Raw genomic sequence first — 26,458 nt, 5'->3', positions numbered from 1 at the left:
CATGCTTAAGTTGCATCAGCTTACATGCATTCTTACGGATCAAATCAAAAGAGTCCTGTCGATTAAATACTAATGATCGATCATCCAGCATGTTTAGCTTTCTAAGCAATGCATATGTTGACCCCGACGTAATCATGTGCTGGCCGAAAGCCATGTAATATGGAGAAGTACCGATGCTCGAATGCACGGACGATCTCAAAGCACAGCATATTTTGCTTAAGCTTTCGTCCCAATCCTTCTGATCTGGACGCAAGTAAGCTCTTATTCCCGAAATTACCGAGCGATTAACTCGTTCAGATGCATTCGCTTGAGGGGAATGAACAGCGGTGAACATTTGATTTACTCCATACTGTTTCAAGAGCTTTTGAAACGCCTCAGAGCGAAACTGCGATCCATTGTCAGAGACAATAGTTTCTGGAACGCCGAAAGTCATGAATAATTCTCCTTCCAGATATTTAATTACGAGAGCCGCGTTTATTTTTTTTACTGGCTTAAGGAAAACATATTTTGAGAAATGATCTAGTACTATAAATATTCCAATATTTCCACTCCTTGATCGGGGATACGGTCCAAGAAAGTCAATAAAAAGGCGTTGGAAAAACCGCTGACTTTCAGGAGCTTTACCCAAAGGAGGTCTCAGAGCATGATTTGGTGCTTTCGTAGTTTTACAAACTTCACAAGCGTTGATGTAAGCTTTAACATCAGAAACGAGACCAGGCCAGAAATAATATCTCCTCACTCTTTCGATGGTTTTGTGGATACCACCATGTGAGCACAAAGGACTGTCATGCGACTGGAAAAGAATTTCAGGGACCAATTCTTTTGGTATCCAGAGTTTCCAGGCATACTCATCGTGAATCTGCTCTCCTGTCAAATGCTCGGCCTTACGATACACGTAGCCACTATCAACTTTTAAATCCGGAAAATTTGTACTATTAGCTTTTACGCTATCGAGCAACTCCAAGTACTCTTGAGACTTGAAATGTGGCGAGTCTAAATCCACAATTAAACCCTGTCGTAAGTCTATGGCCGCCACGCCATCTTCATTCACTCTCGACAGAGAATCTGGTACCACATTCATCGAGCCTTTCCGATGTTCTATTTTAAAACGATACCTTTGTAACGATAATGCCCAACGAGCTAGACGTGAATTTAAATCATGGTTGGACATCAGCCATTTTAATGAAGCATGATCAGTCACAATGGTGAACTCGTGTCCTTCCACGTAAGCACGAAAATTCTTCAGTGCTACAATCGCTGCTAAACACTCTTGCTCGGTGACAGTGTAATTGCGTTGAGCTTTGTTGAGTTTTTTCGAAATGAAAGCCACTGGACGTTCATCTCCGTTCTCATTCAATTGAACTAACACTGCCCCAACGCCCGATTTACTAGCATCGCAATGTATTGCGAATGGCTTAGTAAAATCAGGGCTGCATAACACGGGAGCTTCACTAAGGCGTGATTTCAACACGTCGAATGCTGTGCATGCTTCCGGTGTCATACTAAATCTTCGTTTAGTGGTCATTAAATCAGTTAAAGGTGAAGCTAACGAGGCAAAATTCGGAACGAACTTGCGATACCAACCGCACAAACCCATGAAGCTTCGCAAACCTCGTAATGTTTTCGGAAGTGGAAAATCTTTTATGGCTCTGACTTTCTCTGGGTCAGTCTTAATTCCACCGTCTCCGATTATGTGGCCCAAATAGCGCACACGGCGCATGCAGAAATGACTTTTGCCAATGTTGATTGTCAGACCTGCACGCTCAATGTGGAGAGCTATCTCTCTCAACACCTCCAAATGGCCATTGAAGCTAGATGAGACTATAAGCAAATCGTCTAAATATACAAATACTTCATTTCTAAGATGGGCCGGTACTACCTTGTCCATCAATCGCGACATAGTGCTAGTCGCGTTACACAATCCAAAAGGCATAACCTTAAATTGATATAACGGCCTACCAGGGACAGTGAAAGCCGTTTTATCTCGGGCTTGAACCTCGAGAGGCACTTGCCAATACGCATCCTTTAAATCTAAGCTGGTGATGAACTCAGCTTTAGGTAGTCTACTCAAAATGCCGTTAATTTGAGGAAGTGGATACGCATCTTTCTCCGTGAAGCTGTTTACTTTACGGCAGTCTAAACAGATTCGCACTTTGCCTGGTTTTGTTACCATAACGATTGGAGAAGACCAGGCGCTTTCTGACTCTTCTATCACTCCCAGATCCAGCATCCTGTCTATTTCAGCATACATCGCCTTTTCTACAGCAGGCGAGACTGGGAAATGTCGCTGCTTAATAGGCTTAGCGCCGCCCACATCTATAGAATGCGAAATTAAATTCGTCTTCCCTAATCCCTTTCGAGCAAATGAAGGAAAACACTCTATCACAAGAGCTAGCTTGGCCCTGTCACTGCTCGATAATTCATGTTGGTCCTCATCTTCAACTTTGGTGTTAAAATCTTCGACACTGGCTACTTCTAGATTTTTCGGAAGAAGATCGTAAAGCTTCCAGAAATCAATACCCAAATACAGGTCTTGTTTCAGGGATGGAACAATATAAACTTTTAAGAGTTTTTCAAGATTAGCGTACTCTACCTTAACTTTCATCCGCCCTACAACTTGCTGAAGTCTTCCATCGGCAGTTGTTGCGCTTTTCTTAATTTCTTTAAATGCGATTTTATTCTCAATAATTTCTTTTGCTAGCGCTCCTCCGCAACAACTTATTGAAGCCCCTGAATCCAGCAGACCGTACACAGTGCGATTGAGAATTCGAACGGACAAAAATGGTCGAGGATCGCTAGATCCAGGTGAGAGTGTGCCTATGTGTTCTAACCCTAGCACACACTTTTTGACCTGCTGCCAAAACGATTTAATGCGCTTTGTGCTTCGAGTTTTGGATTTCGTAAAACCTGGTGAAAAATCATTTGTAAGAACGGTTTTCTCTTTCAATATTGGTATTTTTTGATGTAGTAATAAACTGACATCGTTCTGTAAGTCCGGTAAAATTTTCACATTTGGTAATGTGTATGGTGGAAGTTGTGAGACTTCCGTCACTCGTCTGTCATTGTCGCTTGGCTTCTTGAGGCACTCGAAGTCTTCGGTTTGTACGCTGACTTCGATGTGCCGGGCTTGGAGTTTTTTGAGCACTTGCCACAACTCGGCTTGTACGTGTTAGCTGCTCCACAGCCATAACAAAAGACTCTTCGGTCTGATACGCAATCCTGGTATCGGTGTCCTTCCTTACGACAATTCCAACATACCAAGGATAGAGCTTCTATGTCTAACTCGCTTTCGCATTCTGACTCAATACTCTGAGTTTGACAATCTACAACCTCTGCGACTTCACGTCTAAATGGTGTCCTTTTTACGTAGCCGTGAGACTTTTGGACATCGTCCAAAAAGGTTTCGCGTCGACGGCATATCTCCCTCAAATCTGACACAGTTTTTACGTCTACATTTAACAGCTCATGCCGTATTTCAGGCCTTAAATTGTTTTTAAGGACGCGAACGACCTTCAGAGTAGACCACGGCACTTCTAACTGATCTATTAACACAGATAAGCCTTCGTAAAAACTGTCAAACGACTCATTCGGTTTCTGTTTTCTGTTCCTAATAAGCTCCTCTATGTCACAATCGTCTCGTGCGATTTTGAACTGTGATCGCAAGGCTGCGCACAATTCTTCCCATTTCACATCATAGACGCTTTTGTGGTAACGCCAATAGAATTCGAGGGCCTTGCCTTCGAAAAGTACGCTAGCATGCTTACATAGAACAACAAAATTCCCGCCTAAGGTCTGATGTGTGAGTGCCTCTGCTCTATATATAAAATTGTCAACGGATACTCCTGTTCCAGAGAATTTCATTTTCCAACCCATTTAATACTTGCACTACCTTGTCTGGCCTATTTAATAGGTCGGATACATGCGACATTGGAGTGCCAGAATTGATCCTTGCAGAGTCAGCATTGAAGTTTTGCTCTCTGACATACTCAGGCCTACTTTCCATTCTCTGCCCTGTTGGAGGTGTGCTGGTTCTAGCATCGCTATTTGCTGGAGTCGCGATCAACCTTTGCACACTATCTACGACCGAACTCTGAATTAGTTCGGCCATCCTCTCGGAGAGAGTAGTGAGCAATCTTCTCTCCATAGCGAGCAAGGAAAGAGCATTCACGGATTCAGGATTCTCTGAATCACTTACGCGTATGTTCGATCTCATTTGCGATGTGCTAGCAACGTCATCCGTCACTGAATCGCTACTCCGCTCTTCTGCCTGACGGCTTTTAGACTGTGAGCGAGTTTGCAACCCTTGAGTATTCGATGGCTCAACTGGCCTGGATTGCACTTGACAAACTGGGCATTTGTCCTTCGTTTTAAAATGCAATTCTATGCACTTTTTGTGAAACTCGTGGTTGCATGCGGTTCTATACGCCTCTGCAACGGACTTAATTTCCTTTTTGCATAAAGGACATGAAGCGATAGGCAAGCCCATTGCTCCCTTGTTCGGCGATCGAGCAACACTCATTTTTCAAAGGGAACGAAACAAACTATAGAGCTAATAAATGTTTCCAGAGTCGATCTTAATCGAAAATTATCAACAGAAGAAAAAACCAAAAATTTACTAACCAACGAACAATGTATATAAACAAAAAAAATAATAAATAAATAAATAATAAAAATTAAAAAAAATACAAAAATGGTACTATTCAAAGGAACCAAAAATAACGTAGAGATATAAAGAAATAATTCATAAATATTTTTAGCCGATAACAAAGCCTGACAACCACATATAGTAGGGTAATTTCATTCACTACCAAAATTCTCAAAAAAAAAAAAAGAAAGAAATAGAAATAGTGTATTAAATGTATTTTCCATCAAAATTAGACCCGATTTACGGACAACAAAGCAGTTTACAATACTTTTGTTGTATTCCAGCAAATCAGAGAAGCCTAATTCCTAAGAAGAAGAATTTCAAATTTAGGTATTCCTCAGTCATTCGTGGTTGTAGCATTTTCCAATTAAAATGTCTACATATTCCAAGCCGTCTGACATAAAGAACATTAAAATTTGAACCGTTTCACCAATAATGAGGAATAAATTAAACGGGCCAAATAACCAACCGTAGTTGAATTTATTTGTATTTCCTCATGCAAATAAATTCCGCATTATTGGCAAATTCAATAATTAGAAACGAAAATTTGAAAGAAGAAGAATTCAATTTTGGATATTCTTCAGTCATTCGAGGTTGCAAAATTTTCTAAACAAAATATTTACACATTCCATTCGACTGACATGAAGAACATCAAAATTTGTGCTGTTTCACCAATACTGAAAATTAATTTAAATGGGCAAAAATAATCTACCGTAGTTGAATTATTTTGTATTTCCTCATAAAAATAAATACTCCATTATTGGCAAGTACAAGAATTACAAGGGAAAATTCCTACACAACTTTTCCTTTTCGGCCTGCTTCACCAATGATGAAAACCAATTTAAATGGGCCAAATAACCAACCGTGGTTGAATTTATTTGTATTCCTCATAAAAATATATACTTCATCATTGGCAAATACAAAAAATTAAAAGGGGAAAATTCCAATCCAACTTTTTCTTTTTGGCCAAAAAGGAACTGATTGTGTATTCCTTCTTGTAATCCATAACAAATTTGAGATAAAGTCGAATTTTTGAAAAGAAATGAATGAAAAAGAAAATGAATGAAAAGAAGATAAAAAGATTTTAGAGTACGATATTTGAATTTAACCGAGAGTCTTAATGAGTATTTACTGTACTCACTAAGGCCCTACACGTTGGGCGCCACTTTTCTTAATTAATAATAATTAATTATAACTGTAACGTGCAACGAGAAGAAGCACCAAGGCGACAGGACTATCGGTATTTGCGGGGCACGCTTTAGAGTCCGGCTCTAGCTCGTCGGCTTTGGGGGTGGTGGTCTTGCTTATGCCAATAGCCCTTTCTTCGCTGCTCATTATTATTAATTTAAGATCAGAAATTGAGCGTGCTGCGACGAAGAAGGGATTGCTAGAAAACTAGCCGGAAAGAGAAGAAAGATCCAAAAATGTCTCAAAAAAATAGAAAAAACAAACAAAGAGAGAATAAGAGAGAGAGAGAGAGAGAGAGAGACAAAGAAAGAGAGAGAAAGAAAGAGCGAGAATTGAGGCAGGCCATCACAGCTGTTAAGTGATGAAGTCCCCTCCCAACCTATGATCACAGCATCAGAGCATGGCTCTGGTGATCCCTTTTAACCCTACGACAGTGGTGTCGCTGGCTTGTTTTGGCTAAATGAAAAGTAAATTATTTCATGGTATACAATATTTAATTAGTGATAGATATTAAACAATATGGCCTTATAAATAAAAATAGTACAAAATGATCAATAATACTACAAGAGGATAGTTGCAATATTTCTTTTAAAGTTTCTTTTAAATATATAATGTATTTTAATTTCAGTGCTTTGTATTATTTCATGTACCAAACTTTAAACTTTAATTTTAATTTTGTAATTTATCTTCAAACATTTTTTTTTTATAATATTTAATAGTTTGAATTTGTTCGTATGCTTTTCTATAAATTTATATTTCGTGTTTGTACAATGTAAATCGAGGTGAAAGTATAAAGTGGGTGTTTCGCAATAAAAAAACTCACCAACAGAACTCCTGCGGCGGCGATCGATCTCCGACGAAGGTGTGCTGGAACAGTGCTAAATTAAATAAAAAAAAAAACAACTTTCGCCAAAACACTTCACATTGTACCTACGCGAAACTGGTACTAGTTATTCAATATAATTTGCATACGTTTTTGTTTTGTTTTATTTTTACTATTTCTTAACTTGCACTGATTTGCATAACTTATTCGTTTAATTTAATTTAATATAATCATTTTTATTTAGGCATTTAGCCTTCGAAGCTTTTAGCTGTTTTGGTTTATATTTTAAAATTTTTGTAACTTGTGCACATCACATTCATATTTGCACATTTGCTTTGTTTAATTCTTGTAGCGCTTCACCTTTTTAATTTGTTGTTTTACAATATCTTAGCGCTTTTATTGTGAATTGAATGTGGCACGATACATGTTCTGATTTTAACTTTTTATTCTTTTTATATCAACAAAACAGCTGCACTAATTCCTTTTGATTTCAACTCATTTTATCTTTTAACTTTTTAACTTAACTTTTAACTTTTATTTTCTCTGTGCAATTTGAAATTCTGCAATTGCAGTAGCGCTTGAATATTAATTTGAAATTTTAAATATTTTTTGTGAACAAATGCACTTTCGATTTTTAAATAATTTTTCAACTTTTAACTTTTTATCGTATTCATTTCATTAAACAATTTTAACTAAATTAAATTAAATTTAATTATTTTTAATTTTTTAATATTTCTGTGCATTTTTTGCGATTTTTGCTATACTAAATTTTTCTCAACATGTTTCATTTTAACTTGTGCTGAGCGGCGCTACACTGTTAAGTTTTTACTCTATCATATTGTTTCACTATTTTTTTGTTTTATACAATGTAGCGCATCATTTTAAACTTCTCAGATTTGGTTTTAAATTCTCATAAATTCACTTTAACACACACACTATATTTGTACAAGCGATCTAGTCGCTGATAATCAGGAGTAAAGATGAGATGAGATGATAAAGATGAGATGAGATGAAAAAGATGAGATGAGATGATGAAAAAGATACTGGTGATGATTAAAGTTGAGGTTGACGACGCAGATGCAGGCCAAGAAGTCGCAGGGGTGCTGCGCTGGCGGCTCGAGCAGAGATGCGCTCGCTGGTGCTTTGCTGGCCGCTAGTGCGGCAGCCAAGATGGCGCTCAGTGGCGCTCCGCTGGCCGCTGACGCGCGGTAGCCAAGAAGACGCGCACTGGCGCTCCGCTGGCCGCTATGCGGCGGCAAAGGTGGCGCTAAGGGCGCTCCGCTGGCCGCTATGCGGCGGCAAAGGTGGCGCTAAGGGCGCTCCGCTGGCCGCTATGCGGCGGCAAAGGTGGCGCTAAGGGCGCTCCGCTGGCCGCTATGCGGCGGCAAAGGTGGCGCTAAGGGCGCTCCGCTGGCCGTTATGCGGCGGCAAGGGTTGCGCAACGGGCGCTCCGCTGGCCGCTATGCACGCAACGGCGGCGCTAAGGGTGCTCCGCTGGCCACTATGCGCGCAAAGGTGGCGCTAAGGACGCTTAGCTAGCTGCTATGTGCCGCAATGAAAGCACTTTGGCGCGCTTTACTGGCCGCTAGGGCGGCGACAAAGATGGCGCTTAGTAGCGCTCCGCCGGCCGCTAGCTTAGGCACTGTCACGCTCAAAAAAGAGCCAAACCAAAAGCAGAAAATTTCGAAAACGACCTGTGTAAACGACAACAATAAGTAAAGAACACCTACCAGAATCTATTACTATTTATTCTTACCAAGTATCAAATGCACTAAGAGAATTCTAACCTCTAGTGTGTTGTGGTATAAATTTTTACACCAACCAATATGCGTCTATGCACGCTGCCGGTCACCAGAAAAGTGCTTTGACCGGAACCAGCCTAGCTTAAGCTAGCTGCGCATGCGCGTGGTGACACAAACGTCAAAGCTGAGCTTTCCAGTGCAACTCGCTAAACGTCAAATGAGCTTTTCAGCGCAGCTGATGCACTACTTAAAGCTCGGCTTTACAGCGCAGCTGATGCACTTAAAGCTGCGCCCTTGGTTGAAATTTTAACTTGCATACTTTTAGGAGCTACTTGCAGCAACATCAACCTTGACTTAAACTTAGTAAACTTTTAGGCCGAATTCAATACACGTTGCTGTAGGCGCCGTTACAAGCTCTCCTCTAGTATTTACATTGATATTTTCAACGCCGTGTTATTTGTATCGTTCAACGTGTTTGTTTGTTTTTTGTTTGTGCTCGTTATTAACGCTTCGACCATGCGCTAGACTTTTACTCCATTGATTTGTTGTTGGCCTCCAGAGTGGATGAGTTGTGGTTCGGTTCGGTTTGGAAACTAAATGACGACAGCACGTTTCATGCTTTTCCAATTTATATTTGCCAAAAATTTAAATACTCGCATTACTCGAAGCATCTTTTTTTTCCCCTTGATCTAGTCGAAGGCGATTCCGATTCCGGTGTCTGTATTCGAGATACCCTACTTTGATTGAGTGTTTCTTTATGGGGTATACGCGACTTCGTGTTCAATCACAATCAATGCTTTTTGCTGTGTTGTTGTCTTTGGCATTTTGCGGCTCATTTTTATTGGCGCTAATTGTTTATCAATTACAATTGTTAATTGTTTAATGCGGCATTGCAAAGTGATGCGGCATTAATGTGAATTGCAACATTTTTACCATTCTCCCTGTCCCTCCCTCTCCACTTCTCCCTCCTCATAATAACCAATTGGATTGTCATCCGCCTATCTCGAAATCCCATAGACAATTATTCGTTTTAAAACTTCTCTCTCTCTATCTCTCTCTCGCTCTTTCAGTGTGTACAAGTAATTGAATAAAAAGCGAAAACACACAAATAATTAAAAAACAAAAAAAAAGTGTAGAGTGAAAGAAAATTAAAATAAGTGAAATACAACAAAAAATAGTGAGTAGCGTACGTGTAGAAAGGCGAACTGCAAAAAGCACATCAGACTACTCGGAATCCTGATCCAGTTGGATAGGATTGTGTTTGTTTCTCTCTCTGTGTGTGTGTATGTGTGTGTGCTAGAGGAGGGGGAAGGGTGAAGAAGAGGATGGTGGGAGTAGCCCTCAGCCATTCGGTGAGTGCAACAATTTTAATGAAACAGAGAGAATATGTTAATTGCGTGTGAAACCGCTGCGTCGAGTTGCCACTCGTCGAGAGCGAGTCGCCTTTATTTATTATTATAACTCCACCTGCCCCTCGCATTAAGAGCGTTGTACTCACTCCATATACATACATATATATGTTTGTATGTTCTGGCATCCCTTCTTATTTTTTTGTTTTTTGTGTGTTTTTTTGCTTATTTATTTTATGCATTTACCCAGCACAAATAATGCAGCAAAAGGTACGCGAGTTGTGAGCTGCTTTGACTGCGATCCGAGAGAGATGCGAGCGCATAGCTTTCAGTTGGATGTGAAAATAAATGTAAATCTTTGGTTTCCTCAGCTGTGAGTACTTAAATTATGCTAATTAGATAAATGAAATGTGCGAACATCATCCCATTCACAATGACTCACTACTGACTGCTGACTAACTCCACACACACACACACACACAATCTTTCTTCTGTTGCCTCACATAAATATATTAAGTATACGCCACCGTTAAAAAACCTTATCAAAGATTGATTTATTTTCACAACGCACAAAAATATGAATCACAATAATATTGTTGCCAAAGAAGTAGCAGAAAATACTTTTTTTAAAGTTCACTTTTTATACCCAATCGATATACCAAATATGGCCTTTTGGTATTTTAGTATTTTTGCGGTATATTTGAAGAATAATACCGCACTACTTAATCGTTACACCAAATAAGGTATTCGGCATATTTCAGTATTTGTGTGGTATATTATTTGGTATATTTAAAGACTAATACCGCACTACTTCATCGATTTACCAAGATATAACCGGCAGTATTTTTTAGTATTTGTGGTATGTTATTTGGTATATTTTAAGAATAACGGGTAGCGGGTATCTCACAGTCGCTCACACTCTTATTGAAGCTTTCTTACTTGTTGATACTCATATTGTAAAATAAAACAAGTGTTTTTCTTTTTCATTTCTGTGCTTAACAATGCAAAGACAAACGTTACAGATTTATATGAAACATTATTGCGCATATGTTTAAATATATATATATATATATATATACTCAACTTGTTGGCTTGCAATTGTTTAATTTTACATTACCTAGCGTAATTCGAAAAAAATAGATCAACAAAATTGCACATATTAGTGAATAAAATTTCTTATCTTATTGCCTTTTTATTGTCAATTACAATGCAATCAAATTCAGTTTAATGCAAAAAAGAACACATATAAATATATGATTTACACATTAAGTATACGCCACCTATGAAATATTAAGACTTAACTTCTGGGCTTGAGATTGATTAATTTTATTAATTCCAAAAATATAAATCAAAATATTCCTAATCCACATTCCATTGCAAAATAAAACATATTTAGTTACTTATCGAAAAGCAAAGCCAAATATTTTATTGTGCGAATAAATAAGCAAAACATTTTATGCCGCACATATGCATAAATATATTATATAATAAATATTAAGACAAGCCTAGTTGGCTTGCAAATGATTAATTTTGTATTAACTACCATCTATTATAATCCTAAAAATATAAATCAAAATCATAGCAAAATATTCAATTTTAATTTAAGTTTCAATGGCAAAATCAAATTATAATCGCTTACTTATGAAATTTTGTTATTTTGCACCGCAGAAGAAAACTTTCGATATTGCACATATAAATATATGAAGCAAAACACTTACTATAGGTAGATTAAGTATACGCCACCAGTGAAATATTAAGCTTCGACTTGATGGCTTGGAATTGATTCAATTTTCTATCAACAGCTGCTAACATGCAAAATATATAAATTAAATTAGTTTCGCAAATTATTGCAAAATATTCCTTATCTTTTCATTTGCAATTGATTAATTTTGTACTATCTTTCCTCTTTTATACTCCCAAAAATATAAATCAAAATAGTAGTTACTTTTGTAATTTTTTTGTTTGAAAATGTAAAAGAAAACATTTGATATTGAACATATAAATAAATGAAGAAAAACAAATATTATAAGTAGATTAAGTATACGCCACCAGTGAAATATTAAGCTTCGACTTATTGGCTTGCAATTGATTAATATTGCATTAAGTAGCAGTAGAAATAATTACAAAATATTCCTTATCATTTTCACATTTTTAAAGACTTCAATTGCCAAAATAAAATCATGTTCGGTTACTTTTGGAATTTTGTGTGTTTGACAATGGAAAAGAAAACATTTGATATTGTGTTTTGAGATTATTAAAAGCAATTACGCAGATATTTGCATGTTGTAGCAAGAGCTTGTTTGTTATGAGAACGAAACAATCATAATGAAAGCAAAACAATGAAAAAATGATGATCCAGAGTTTTCTTCAATACGAAGTCTACTAACGAAAGAGTCGAGTATATAAACATTTTGTAGTTGTCAATAATTGGCAGCAAGCAAACTGAAACTCGATCCAATATGTTGTATTGTATTTATTTAGCATTTTTGCTAAGTTTTCTGTTTCTGTTTCTTTTTTTTTCGTTTTTTGTATTTGAAGAGGCTTTTTTGCGTTTGCGATTGGAAGAGGATTTATGTTAAGCGAAATGCAAAACGCTTCCGGGCAAGTTCATCTCTTAGCTTAATCCAAATTATCATCATAAGCGCTACACTAATGAGCACGAACTCAACAGAAACAGCGAACTGCTGACAACTGACAAACTGACAGACTGACAAACTGACAGACTGATGACTGTTGGTAGTTGGTTCTTCGCTTTTGGTTTATGCTTTTGTTGCCGCTGTGGTCGATGTTGGTTGACATCGCAAGACAAAGTTGGCCGCCATTTGAAGTGGCCTCTAGAATTTGCTGGCAAGTGCATTTTCATCGTCATCATTATAATCATTATAATCCAAGCAATAAACTACGACATTTTTCGGTCTCGCAAATGCTTGATGTTGCGCATACGACGCGTGTGACGTCCACAGCCAAAGGCAGCGAGCAGCTGAATGTCCTGATTATGCCTGGCCATGATCTAAAAACGGTGAACAAGAGCTGAGCCGAAGCCTGAGTTTAGCACTGAACGTAAAGCGCAGACGCCGAGCAGCGAACAGAGCAGAGCAGCAAGCAGCGCAGTCGACGACGACGTCGAATGTCTGCAATGGCAAAAGACAGCGTCTGAGAACAGTTTAACAGCGACGCAACAGCGACGCCAGAGCCAAGTGGGAACAGTTCTAACAGGCAGCGAGAGAGACAGCAAGGAAGTGAGAGAGTCGACTTCTTTTTTTCCATTTTTTTTTCTTTTTTGGCTCGTTGTTATGTTTTCGTTTTTGGTTTATTTAGCACTCGTGCCTTGCGCTGCTCGAGCTTTTTATGCCGCATGTATTTTCGTTGTTGGTGTTGTTGGTATTTGCAGCATTTTCGCTTTGATGCGTGTGGCATGTTTAACGGCACTTGATGATGCCAGCAACAACAACTACAGGAACAACAAGAACACCAGCAAACGTTTGCTGCATAACAACAAGAACAACAACAACAATTCCCGCTGTGATTTGTGCGTCGCGTTCAACGTCTTCGACTGCATCGTCATCGTCTTCGTCTTCGTCTTCATTCGAGTTCTCTCCCTCCATTTCAGGTGCCGCATCCAAATGCACTTGCACCACGCTTTTCAATTGCACAACGTTCGTTGCACTTCATTAAACTCAACATCGACATCGGCTGCCAGCGCTCTTAGCGCTGACTACCTGCCAACAATCCAACCATCGAACCATCCAGCCAACCAACCTTCTTGTCGACGCGTCGAAGTGCGCCACGTGACCTTCACACACACACACACTGATATACACCCACACATGCAGTGTGGGCGAGAGTTTGGAGCCATCACGTAGCCGTCACGTAGGCAGCGGAATTAAAGAAAATCAAACGAATAAATTTGCTGCAATCGCCCCAAGATCGAATTAAATTATTAGAACCATAATGAGCAGCACTTTAAACTGCAATAAATATTATTTATAAAAATATTAAGAGAAATTAAATGAAATTAATGAAAATTTAATATTTCATCTTTAACAAAACTTTTTAGTAGTCCAAATTAAAAACTGAATTTATGCAAATATTTAAAGAAATACAAATTTTAAAAGTAAATTCGAAATTTATATCATTTTATACAACTTTTAGAGAAATGTTTATAACAATAAATGGCTTTCTGTAGTCAAAATTTGTAAGCGTAAAATATTAGATTTATTAAACAGAACGAAATAAAATTGATATTTCCTTTTTACAAATTAAAGAGAAATGTGGGCAATAATGCTTATAAGCGAAAATTTAGAAAACTTCAAAATTGTATTTATTTTAATATTCAAAGAAATAAAAAGCTTAAAGTTACTTAAAAACATAAATGAATGAAAATTGTTTTTTATATTTTACAATTTATAGAGAAATATTTATAACATTATACATAAATCGACTGTGTTCAGGGTTCAAAAAGAAATAAAAAGTGAATACAAATTGAAAGAAAATGTTTACAATACTGAAACTACAAGAAGTTTTCATTAGTCAAAAATTAACAAATTCAACAATTTACTTAAACAAATATTGAGACAAATAAACACTTTAAAGATGCACATTTTGTTGAAGTCAAAACTAAAATAAAATAATTAAAAATTGTGCTTATATTAAACATAAAAGTTAAAGCAATTTTTAGTTGCAGAAAAATGAAATTGTTAAGTTTTAACTTGAATTAAAAAAGAAATTGAGAAGCATGCGGTTGAATCGCAGTAAAAAAAACACAAGTAGTAGAAACAAAAAGAATAAAGAAAGCTAGAAGAAGAAAATGATTAGGTAATGTAATTTCGCAACCCGTTGGCTCTAAACTCTTCTCTGTATGTGTGTGTGTGTGTGTGTGTTTGTGGTTGTGATTCAGGTCTTGGTTTTGGTTTTTCTGCGCTGCAGCATCGCTGGCAGCTCTCCCCTCTCTTTGCTGGCCATCAAAAGCAAATGTCCATTTCAGCTGTCCATTGTTTTGTCACTTAAAAACACTTCACCTGGCAGCGTCTGCCACAGAGAATCTGAATCAAAATAGGAAAAAAAAGTGCTGTGAAAAAATAGAAGAACACGTATAAACAAAACACAATAATGAGAGAGAAAACAAAGAGAAAGAGAGAGAGAGAGAGAAAAAATGTACCCATGCCAACGGCTGTCTAATACATGCTGAACAACTCTCATGCTATACTCCGAGAGATGTGTTGGCATTTTCCAGTTATTTGCCAGCATACTTATAGGCAGTTGACAAAAGCAACTCGACTGTGTTCAGCAGCAGCAATCTGTGACTTTAAGCACTGAGAGCTGTCACTTATTTTTGGGGCCAGAGCTAAACAGCTAAAAATGGAGGAGGTGAATTGAATTGAGCTGAGCTCGAGCTCGAGCTTGAGAGTTTAGTTTGAAAAGTAATCGAATGTTATAATTTCCATTAAACTGATTTCCCACGAGAAATGCAAGGCAAACACACACAGCCAAACTGAAACCAGACCAAACTGAACTGAACTGAACTGAAGTGTGGACCAACAAACGTTGCAATCTTGATGAGTGTGTGAGTGTGCCGCCTGAAGCTGTTGCTGTTGCTATAGCTGTGGCTGTTGCTGTGGCTGTGGCTACAAGAGGTGGAGCCCCATGTCACACACTAATGTACTGCGAGCCAGCTCAAAGGAATCGCATTGGCTAGCCAAACAGCCAGCCATTCGATGGTTCAGCCAGGCATTTCAGTTAATGGCGACATGCATAAAAAAAAAACCTCCGCTGCCCGAGAGCAACAAACAGCGAAATTTCTCCATGGACATATGGATCTGAGTCTCAACTCAACTCGACTCGACTCGACTCACATTGGGCACCCTCTTTGGGTTCGTCTCTCTCTCTCTCTTGCAAATGAAATATAAATTAAATTAAATTCCAAAAGAGCAAGACGTTTGCCCAGCACATACATAAATCAACAGCTCAAAGTGCAGGCCAAATGTCAGGCATTGCATCGATATTGCCACAGCCAATTCCAATTGCTTCTTGCTTGTTGCTCTTCATGTTACACTCCTCTCACTTACTTGCCACACACATTACATTGCATACTTTTGTGGCAGAGTCAGCAGCTGCGATCAGCTGCGGTTACAGAATGCTGCTCCCCACGGAGCTGTCTTCAGTCACTCGACTCGCAGCGCTTTAAGAAAGCTAGCTCAAATAATGCAAGTTTTCTTCTATTAAGCTGCATTCGAAATTCATGTATATTGCAATTATATACATCTACACAGACACAAAAATATCTAAATTGAATAATAGAACAAGTAAGAAAGTTACAGTCGAGTGTGCTCGACTGTGAGATACCTGCTACCCATTTTTAATAAATAATAATAAAGGCAAAATATTGGGGTATCACTTTCAAAATATACCGAAAATACTAAGAAAAATACTAAAAATATACCAAATGGTATATGTGGTATATCGATATAGTACCGCATTCAAAATATACCATAGATGGCACAATATACCAGATTGTCAGCCAAAGCAACTAAGAGCCCTAGTAAGTAGGCGTTTTTGCCCATACAAAAGTATTTCTTTAATAACTTCCACAATTTTTATCTGATCAGGAATCATAACTACTATAGTTATTACTGTATATACCAAAACTCGTAACTCTAGTTTTAAAATTACGCTTGTTATTCGATTTTTTGATTTGCGGGGGCGGAAGTGGGCGTGGCAAAAATTTGAAACAAACTTGATCTGCGTGCAAACATAACAAATGCTGTCGAAAAAAAATTATAGCTCTATCTCTTATAGTCTCTGAGATCTAGGTATTCATACGGACAGACGGACAGACAGACAGACGGACATGGCTATATCGTCTCGACTGTTGCCGCTAATCAAGAATATATATACTTTATAGGGTCGGAGATGCCTCCTTCTACCTGTTACATACATTTCCTGCCGGCACAAAGTTATAAGACCCTTCTACCCTATGGGTAGCGGGTATAAAAAGTTGTTATTACTTCTACTTCTTCTACTTAAATCTACTCAAATCTTAATTTAAGATTTTTTCTTAAAATAATCTTGGTTTCATTTTGACATCATATAATCTTGATGTTAATCTTGATTTAAGCACGATTTTTCTATTTTTTTTATATTTGTATTTATTTATCATTTCTGCAACTATTTTGTTTTGTTTGTTCGGATGCTTCACAATCTTTATTTGATATAATAATAAAAATAATCTATAAGCTTTACCTCGTGGATCTAGGAAACTAAAAAACAATTTAATACTTTAAATATTTTAATTTTATAATAATATAACAAATAAATAAATGAATGTCAAATTTTATATTTTGTTGTATATATTCATTAACTAGATGCCAACAAATAATATGGCAATTTGTGCTATTTATTTAAAAATGTTAGATACAATTAAAATTATCACTAAGATTTGGATTTATTACTTCATTTCTTTAACAATATAATCGATTACCAACCTTTATTTTAATTTAAATAAAATCAAATTTAAGTGTATTAGTAAAAATTAATTGAATATGTATATAAATTGAATGTAATTGTTGTCGATTTAAAGTTACCAAATTAATAATAAATTTTGTAAGTAATTATTTTATTGATTTTAGTAATACTTTGAAACTTCTTCATGTGTTAAAACGTTGTGTGCATTTTTGAGGTTTTTTTTTAAAATACTTGTTTCCTTAAAAATTTGCATTTTTATTAATAAAATCTGATTTTGTTTCTTTAAACACCTTAACTTCTACAATTTTCTTTATACAAGTCGCACTGTCTCATCTCATTGTAATAAGGAATATTATTATTAAAACTAATAATAATTTTTTTATAGAGTATTCTACTTATTAATAAAGCATAGAAAATAATAACTAATAAAGTGTTGTGAATTGACAATAATAATGGACATACTTTTTATATGTTTTATATCATATATTCAAATTGATGTACAATCAAACGATGTTAGATTTGTAAAGTTTCGAGTATCGATACAATCGCCAGAGAATGTGTAAAAAAATACTAGAAAGCTTTGCAGAAAGAATCGCTGCCATTGAGTCTGTGTTTCAGTTCCGTCAGTCGATCGCTATCGAGTACTGTCGCAAATAATAGAGAGAAGCGAGCTGCAAAGTAAGTGCAATGAACAGCCGCGATTCGAGTTACTCTATTTGTTGTTTCGGAAATTCTACAATATGAGGAATAGAGTCGGTAGATGGAGTTTTTATTTCGGCAGCCATTAAGTCGCAAGTCGCAAGTTGCAAGTTGCAAGTAGAAGCATTTTGCCAGCTCAGCTTAATGCTGACCACCAGCCAGTTGGAGGTAAAGTGCGCTCTAAGCTGCTTTCGACATGCATGAATGAGAGTGAGTGCGGAGAGTGAAGAGCGGAGCATTGCATAGAAGGCAGCTGCTGGGTAAATTGTCACCTGTGTCTTATGCAAATCAAAGCAAGCCAAGTAATAGTAACAGGTAGCAGGCAAAACAACAAGCCACCAAGTCCAACCAGCCAACTAATACAAACAGCAGCGAAAACGACAACGACAACGACAACGAACAAACAACTGGCAATAATTTCCACATTTCCGTTACAAATAAAAACCTATTCACTTTGCTAATATGGCCGCAGCGATTCATCCGGTGCTGGCTGCGTTTTGGCTGCAGGTGCTTCAAAACTTTCCGCACGCAATGCAATAATTTGCCCAGCACTTTTGGTAAACTCAACGGTCAACAATGCCCTACACACTGGGGTATATCGACTAGTTAGAGAAGTTTTAGCAGCATTCAGAAGGGAAGAGGAAAGAATCTAACAACAAATTATATATTCATTGAATTCTCAGACCTTGAGCTTTAATGTGAATTTAAGTAATCAGTAAATTTAACAAAAAAAAAATAATAATAATAATAAAAATGAATACAAAATTATACTAAATATGTAAAGAAATTAGAAAATTTATGAAGGCAAAATAAATATTTATATAAATAGAATACAAAAATTTTAAATTTGAGAACTTGAAAAAAACTTAACTCAATATAAGTTTACATAATCAGTAAATACCGAAAAAATAAAGAAATAAATAAAAAATGAACGAACAGTTAAATATAGAATGAAATTCGAAAGTTATTCAATTTTCAAATTTGAGAAATGCTGTAAAACTTTAAAATATAAATATTGTTCAAGACAAAATAAATAGGAAAAATAGAAACTTTACATTACATGAATATTTACAAATGATGAAAAGAATATAACTCCATTTTCAATTTAATAATTGCATTCAAATATTGCAATATAAAGGAATGTTTTAAGAAGAGTAGAAATAAAAATAATTAAAGTAAAGAATGTCATAAAACAATAAATCATATTTAAAACAATCTTATATTTATTCATTTCAAATATCGATGAACACTAACAAGCTTTTTATATTTTGCTGGTTCTTAATAAAAAGTATAAATACTAATACATTACTAGGCAAATTAATTAACAAACTATTTCCAAAAATATTGAGAAATTACTTACTTAAATTTATGACTTTCCAAAAACTATTCCAATTGTTGGTATTAACTATTTAACACATTAAAAGACTTTAATCATAATTATTATTAATTCTATTTAATAAAGCAAATCAAGTAATCTATTTAATATTTAGCTAACTGCTTAATATACAATATAACTCGCTTTTTCCTAAATTGTAATCAACTTAAATATAACTGAGATAGAGAACACATTTTTATTGAAAGGGTATTTTTTGGATAAGTTGCTTAGAGCAACTTTGATTAATTTATTTATAGTATTTCTAGGTTTCACTTTTTTTGTTTATCAATTTATGGCTATTGATTATTTACATTTTTATACAATTATTAACAATTTGATATCAGTTGCTGCTGCTGTGGATCAAATTGCAAATGGGAATTGTAGTGCATGCGACTTGGCGACTTGTGGGCCAATTGGAAAATTGTTTCCTTTCGGCTTGCCCCCTATCTATGCCATTTGTTTATATGTCAGTTAGTCAGTCAGTCAGTTGAAACAGTTGGACAGCTGAATAGTTGGACAGAGGGATGGGGGGTTGATGTTGGTTGGCTGCATTTGCAAGTCGTTAAATGCTTTTGTTCGTCATTGTCGTAGCACACTCACTTGCAACTGCAACACACTTTTGTTGCAACAGCAATGTTGCTGGTTGCTGTTGTTGTTGTTGCTGTTTGTTTCGTGTCGCTGGCATTGTCAATGCTTCGACTTCCTTCCGCTTTGACTAACAAATTTGCGTCGTGCATGCAGGCCAGGCAAACATAATCATCATTATTGCTGCAATCAGCATATTTGGCAGGCTTAAAGCACTCCTCTCCTCTCCTTTCCTCTCTCTCTCTCTCTGGCTGTTTGCGTCCTGCAGCTATACTTATATTCTGTTCATGCTGCGAACGGGCCCCGAACAATAATAGTAAAAGAAAAGCCGAGCAAAAAATCAAAATAAAGCACGGAAGTATTGTAAATTTTATGCCTCTCTCGCTGCCGTTGGCTACACTTACAACGACGACGACGACGATGGCGAGCAACAGCAACAAGAATGAGCTCTGAGCTCTGGAAGCTCTAGTGGCTTGCCATGGCTGTGGTTATGCTTAATATCCGTCATTAAAATTGTTGTGTTTGTGCTGCAACGTGTGCACTGTGGTCGGCACTTTTCTGTGCTGCACACAGTACGTTGCACGATGCAGTGGCAAGTGGCAAGTGGCACAGTGCGTGGGTGCAACATCGACTACACACAGCTTAGGCGCATCCTGGTTGAGCCAACTTCAGCCTTCGTCTCTTGCTCTCTCTCTTTCTCGCTCTCGCTCTCTACACTTCAATTGACTCCCAGACACACTCACTGTGTTGTCGTATGCAAATATATTACTTTGGCTTAGGCCAAGGCAAGGCAGCAAGCCAGCAAGTCGGTGCATTGCACGATAAGAATCCATTGCACAAAAATTAATTAGTCAATTTGCATGAAATTTATGTACAAAGCGCGAACAAACGAAACGAATTTTGATGTATTATGCACACATAAGGGAGACATGCCGAGTCACCTCATCTCCTCTCTCTCAAGTCCCTCTTTGTGGCAGCCAATAAAGATTTCAGTCAACTTTCCAAAGGCGACAAACATTTGCAGCAAGTTTAAAGATGCAGCATAATAGAAATATTTCAAGCGAAACTATTCATCAAATATTTACAGAGAATTTTAAATCAATGCATAACTTTATTATAAATCCAAAAAGATGCCATCACAAACAGAATTTTTAAATTATAATTACTCTTTAGATATATGTATGTACAAGTAATAAATTAATTTGCTCTTATTGAATTAAGTGCTGGATAGTGACAAGCTTACAAGTGCTCATCTGACAACACTGTCAATACGTATCGATAGTTCGATATATTAGAATAGAAAATTTCAAATCAAAAATATTATTGCACTTAAGAAAATTAGCTTAGAATATTGTCGCCATAGGATTTGAGTACATCTTTTTCTATAAATTATTTGTGTGATTGTTTTAGCAGTGTAGCCATGAATTTTATGTTTTCATTCAAAGCTTTTTAATCGTTTCGTGCCCAATTTACGCCCATAAAGGTTTCTAAAGATGGTCACACTAAAATTGATGGAGCTTGCGAAATATGTATATACATACATATGTATGTATGTTGTTTCGCACGCAATTCATCTGGGAACAGCGTGTTAGTCTTTATATTAATACAAAGGTAAACACAAAACAAAATTATTAAAAGAACCACATGACATTGGTATTCAGCACCAGAACGCTTTAAAGCGAAAAAATAGTCGAGCTAACTCTCTCTCTCTCCCTCTCTCTTTCTCTCTCTCTCAAACATGCAGAAGTTGCATTGTTGGCATTGATCTTTAAAAGAGAGCTAAAGCCAAAGAAAGAAATTTAATTAATTGCATTAAGAAAAGCTGCTGATTAATATGCGAATGTTTCGGTTTTTACCATTTCCGTGACAAATTTAGGTACAATTAGGTTGCTAAAGGCGGTCACTCTAAAATTTGTAGAGCTCACCAACTTGCGAGTCAAGCTCTCTCTCTTTATCACTCTCTTTCACACCAAATACGCAGAATTCCTTGTTGACATGGATGTACATTGTACATATGAAAGAGATCAAAAAGCAACTAAGAAGGCAATAGTTAAAAAGAGAAAGTGTGAGCGCGAATCAATTTTATTAAGAAAAAAACCGCTGCTTAGTAATAATTAACATTTTTGTATATAAAATAGCGAACAAAAGCGAAAAGAGTGTGACTCTTGCCAGTGTTGAACAACATCATTTGGTATTAAGTGCATTTAGTATTTCTTATAATTTCATGTAGGGTTGCATGCGGCCATGATACGATTATATGAATATTATTATATATTATACATATATATTTATAATTGTATCATGCATTCGACAGCATTGATTCAAGTTGAGGTTAAACAGCATTCAGAAGAGTTCACATTGCTTTTGCTGACAATTCAGTCAAAGCGAAGTTCAGACGAGAACTGCAACGACAAAAAAAATATTACTTTTCAAAAGGGATACAACAAATCACAACGAAAAACACAAGGTGAGTAAAAACAAAAAAATTAAATTAATAGTGAATTGACTTTTGCACATTTGCACACAGCAAAATGGCAACGTGGTGGAATGTGACATGCGATGGCTGCGAATTGATCAACATGATTCACCATCGCTACAAGTGCTTGCGCTGCGACAACTACGATCTGTGTAGCCTGTGCTTCGAGAACAAGGTGGAGACCGATGCCCACCGCAACACACATCCATTTCAATGTCTGCTGGATCGCGAGGCGCGTGAAATGTACTTTGTTGGCGAGCGCATGCCCGAGATGAGTGCCGATAGCTTCACGTGCCCCTTTTGCGGCAAGATGGGACACTCGGCCCGGGAGCTGGTGAAGCATGTGCAGTCACAGCATCGCGGCGATAGCACTCTTGTCATCTGTCCACTCTGTGCCGCGATGCCATCGCCGCAAACGATGCGCATGAGCAATCTGGTCAATCACGTTTCACTCATGCATGGCACAATCAGAGTCGCTGGCGGTGGCATTGGCGGTGGCATTGGCATTGGCGGTGGCGGTGTCGCTGACTGGGCTGCAGGCAGAGCGTCAACCGGTGGCTTTTCGTTCTCCACCATGGCTCAACATCATCATCATAATCACCATTATCAGTCACATTCATATTCGCATTCGCATTCACGTGGCCATCCCCGTCAACATGTTTATGCTCGTGCTCAAGCTTCGGCTTCCCCACGCTACTATCCGCGTGTTTCTCCAGAGTTAGATATCGTGGATTTGGATGAATTATTATCCGAAACATAACTGAAATGGCGAAGCATCTGAAACATCAAATCAAATATATGATCTTTGTTACTATTCGTTAACGGCTAAATAAAAATACGAAATTAACCCGACTTGAAGATGTTTCTTTGGTAAGTTCAAAGTTTTCGGATCTTTATTGTAGTCTATTTCAGTTCAATTTAATTTATTTATTTATATTTTCAATGTAAGTTGAAATTTATACTCTTTATTGGTAATTTCCAGTTTTCGGTTCTTTATTGCAGTCTATTTCAGTATGTAAGTTGAAATTTACACTCCTTATTGGTAATTTAAAGCTTTCGGATCTTTATTGCAGTCTATTTCAGTTCAATTTTAATTAATTATTTATTTATATTTTCAATGTAAGTTGAAATTAATACTCTTTCTTGGTAATTTAAAGTTTTCGGTTCTTTATTGCAGACTATTTCAGTTCAATTTAAATGAATTATTTATTAATTTATTTAACGGTTTATTTATTATTATTATTATTTATTTATATTTTAAATGTAAGTTTAAATTTATACTTTTTTTTTAGCAGTTTATTTGCAATTTACATAAAAAATTATTCAATTGTTTTGGACTTTGAAGCAGCGCTTTAATTTATTTTATTTCTTTTATTATCATTATAATTTTGTTTACATTTTTGTAATTTTAGACAAACTTATTTTATCATTTTGTAATTTCTCAATTTTTGTTTTATAATTATTTGTAATGTAAGGCAAACTTTTTTTTATAACATTTATTTAAAATTTTTTTTAACCCTCCTTTCACCAAAAAAAAATAGTATTTTATAATTCTAGCATTTTTCATACGGAAATAATTGATATTTATAGTTGAGGTTGGGGACGACCAATTGATGTTGTAGTTTCGTGATTTGTTTTTTTTTTACAATGGGGTTTTCAGCAACATTGGCAGTTGCTCTTTTTATGCCGATAATCGATAAGGATGTAAGCATAGCAGGGGCAAGGAACGATATCATTTTCCTTTCACTTTTTCTATGCTCCACTGCAAACTAATTACAAAAGTAAGCGTCGCATTCGGCAAACTTTGAAATGCGCTTTCGTTGCCTCTCGCTCGCACTCGCACTCGCACAGATGGTCGCCAGCAACTCAGTTGCCCGTTCACTCTCAAAATCGCTTGCTGTCGCCTCTGTCCGTCCCTGTCGCACTTGTGGGCCTCGCCTAAAAGTATGCTGTGTTCCATGTTCCCAGTTCCATGGGAGTGAAGTGTCTCCGTTGCTGTAATCGGCTTAGAGGTGAAACCTTTTGTCATTATAAAAGGATTTCAAGCTTGACAAAATTTCCATTTGTTGCGATTTGGCCCCAACACACACACACACACAGTAAGGGAGAGGGAATGTGCGTGTGTGTGTGTGTGTGTGTGCTGCTGCTTAGTTAACTTTTAGCTGGCAGCGTCACAGGGTCTTTGATTTTGTTCAAAGAAATTAAGATTCAAAAACCGATAGCATGTTTTGTTGCCAGCCAGGCCCAATTATAAAGCGGGTCCTGTTCCTAGCCCCCTCTCCTCCTCCCACTCCCCCTCACTCTTGGCAGGTAAACTGAACTGCGTCTGTCAGTGGGTTGAAACATTTGAGATAAATTGCCAATCGAACTAGATAAAATCAGCTGTGTAAATAGTGGAAAGGCGCAGATAGGCCACGTCTCCTGCCTGTTGTCTCTTCGAAGCTAAAGCCTAAACCTGAACCACATCATCTCGAATCAAATCAAATCAAATCACAACGAAACAAAACACGAAAAAACAAAACAAAACCAAACAATAGAGAAGCAGAAGCAAAACAAAGGCATGACGGGACACAACCTGCCCCACGCTTTGATCTGTGCGCTGCATGGCTGCGTGGCTGGCTGGCTGGTTGCCTCATGCCACTTGCCACATGCCGCACGACTGTTTGGCTGATGGGTTACCGAGATATTCCTGCTCCTGTTCGTACTCTGCTCCATCCAGACATTCCTGGCCATGGTCATGAACATTGGACATCTACATGAGTTGGAACGTTGGAGATGCGGCTGCCTGGGACGCAGCTGCCTGCAGGTCGTTATGGCTAATGAGTATTACGAGCCATCGAGACGGCCAAGTACTCGCTCGCTACTCACACACATACACAGCACACACACACACATACAACACACTAAAGGGGTTGATCCTTGAGCTGGATGCGTGCGCAAACTGCAAATCGCTTCCATTTTAAATAAAAATGGAGTGTCGTGACACGAGTTCGTTTTGTCAGCTATGAACCCACACTTTGTATGAACTGCACCAGCTTGTGCGCCGCGTGAGTGGCACGAACACGTGACACGAAAGTCGTGAGTGAAACCAAAGTTACCTCGTTTTATGATTCAAGTCGAACCACATTTTTTTGCGTTGAACTTTATTCGCAATTTCTTATGCATTAATATATTTATTATGTTATTTATTTATTTATGTATTTGCATATTATTGATGAATTTTCATTCGAATTATTTTCGAGGATATTTGGTTTTTATTTAACTTTGTAGATATGTTTTATTTATTAGTTTTTATTTTTAATTTGTTTTTTTTTATACAAATCGATGGCTTTTGCTGCTAGCACTCCCTTCTTTTAATTATTATATTATCTGGCATAACATGGAAATAATAATATTATTTTCTTATAATTTACTTTACTTTTAATTTTATTATTACATATTTCTTTAATATATATGTACATACATATATTTTTATTTATTTTCGTATTTATATTTTATATTTATTCTCTATTTATTTATAATATTTTTGATTTTTAATTTCATGATATTTTAATTATATATTTTTTAAATTTATTTATGTATTTTTTATTTTTGTGTATTTCTCATATTTTTTTTGCATTTACATAATTATGTGTAATTAAACTTATTTATAATTAAACTTATTTACTTATCTTTATTTTATTTTGATTGCATTTCTTTTTAATTATTTATGCATGTAACGTAATTATTATTATTTGTATTCTTTTTTTTTATTTAATTATCCTATAAATAAATTTACATACATTTAACTCTTTTTGTGTATGTCTCATTTATTTATTAAACTAATAATTGGTTTTTGTGATGTTTTATTTGTGTATTTTTATTTTATTGCTATATTTGTTATTCTTTAAATTTATTTTTGTTTTCGTTTAATACAATTGTAGCTTAAAATATAACCGTGTAGGCAAGCAGATTTAGTTTTTCGCTTATTTGACGATTAAAATTGAATTACTCCAGAAAACCAGATGCAATTGAAGCTGCAATAAATTGAATCCTCATTCCACGTCGTGACTCACGATTTTGCAGTCACGCGCCCATCCCTAATGAAGCCTTTGGGCTCCTTGCTCACGCCGTTG

General features: G+C 36.6%; 1 protein-coding gene across 1 annotated transcript; it reads left to right on the top strand.

Annotated features, from left to right (window-relative positions):
* The first annotated feature begins 22,193 nt into the window (after positions 1–22,193).
* On the top strand, positions 22,194–23,189 carry LOC117570199 (E3 ubiquitin-protein ligase KCMF1). The gene is made up of 2 exons (XM_034251689.2): positions 22,194–22,334; positions 22,395–23,189. The coding sequence occupies exon 2, from the start codon at positions 22,399–22,401 to the stop codon at positions 23,101–23,103; it is 705 nt and encodes a 234-aa protein (XP_034107580.1). The 5' UTR covers positions 22,194–22,334; positions 22,395–22,398; the 3' UTR covers positions 23,104–23,189.
* Positions 23,190–26,458: the final 3,269 nt, after the last annotated feature.

This window comes from Drosophila albomicans, chromosome X (genome assembly GCF_009650485.2).
Source record: "Drosophila albomicans strain 15112-1751.03 chromosome X, ASM965048v2, whole genome shotgun sequence".
Classification (NCBI taxonomy): domain Eukaryota; kingdom Metazoa; phylum Arthropoda; class Insecta; order Diptera; family Drosophilidae; genus Drosophila; species Drosophila albomicans.
The sequence above is the reverse complement of the archived record's forward strand: the minus strand, read 5'-3'. Positions and strand labels throughout refer to the sequence as shown.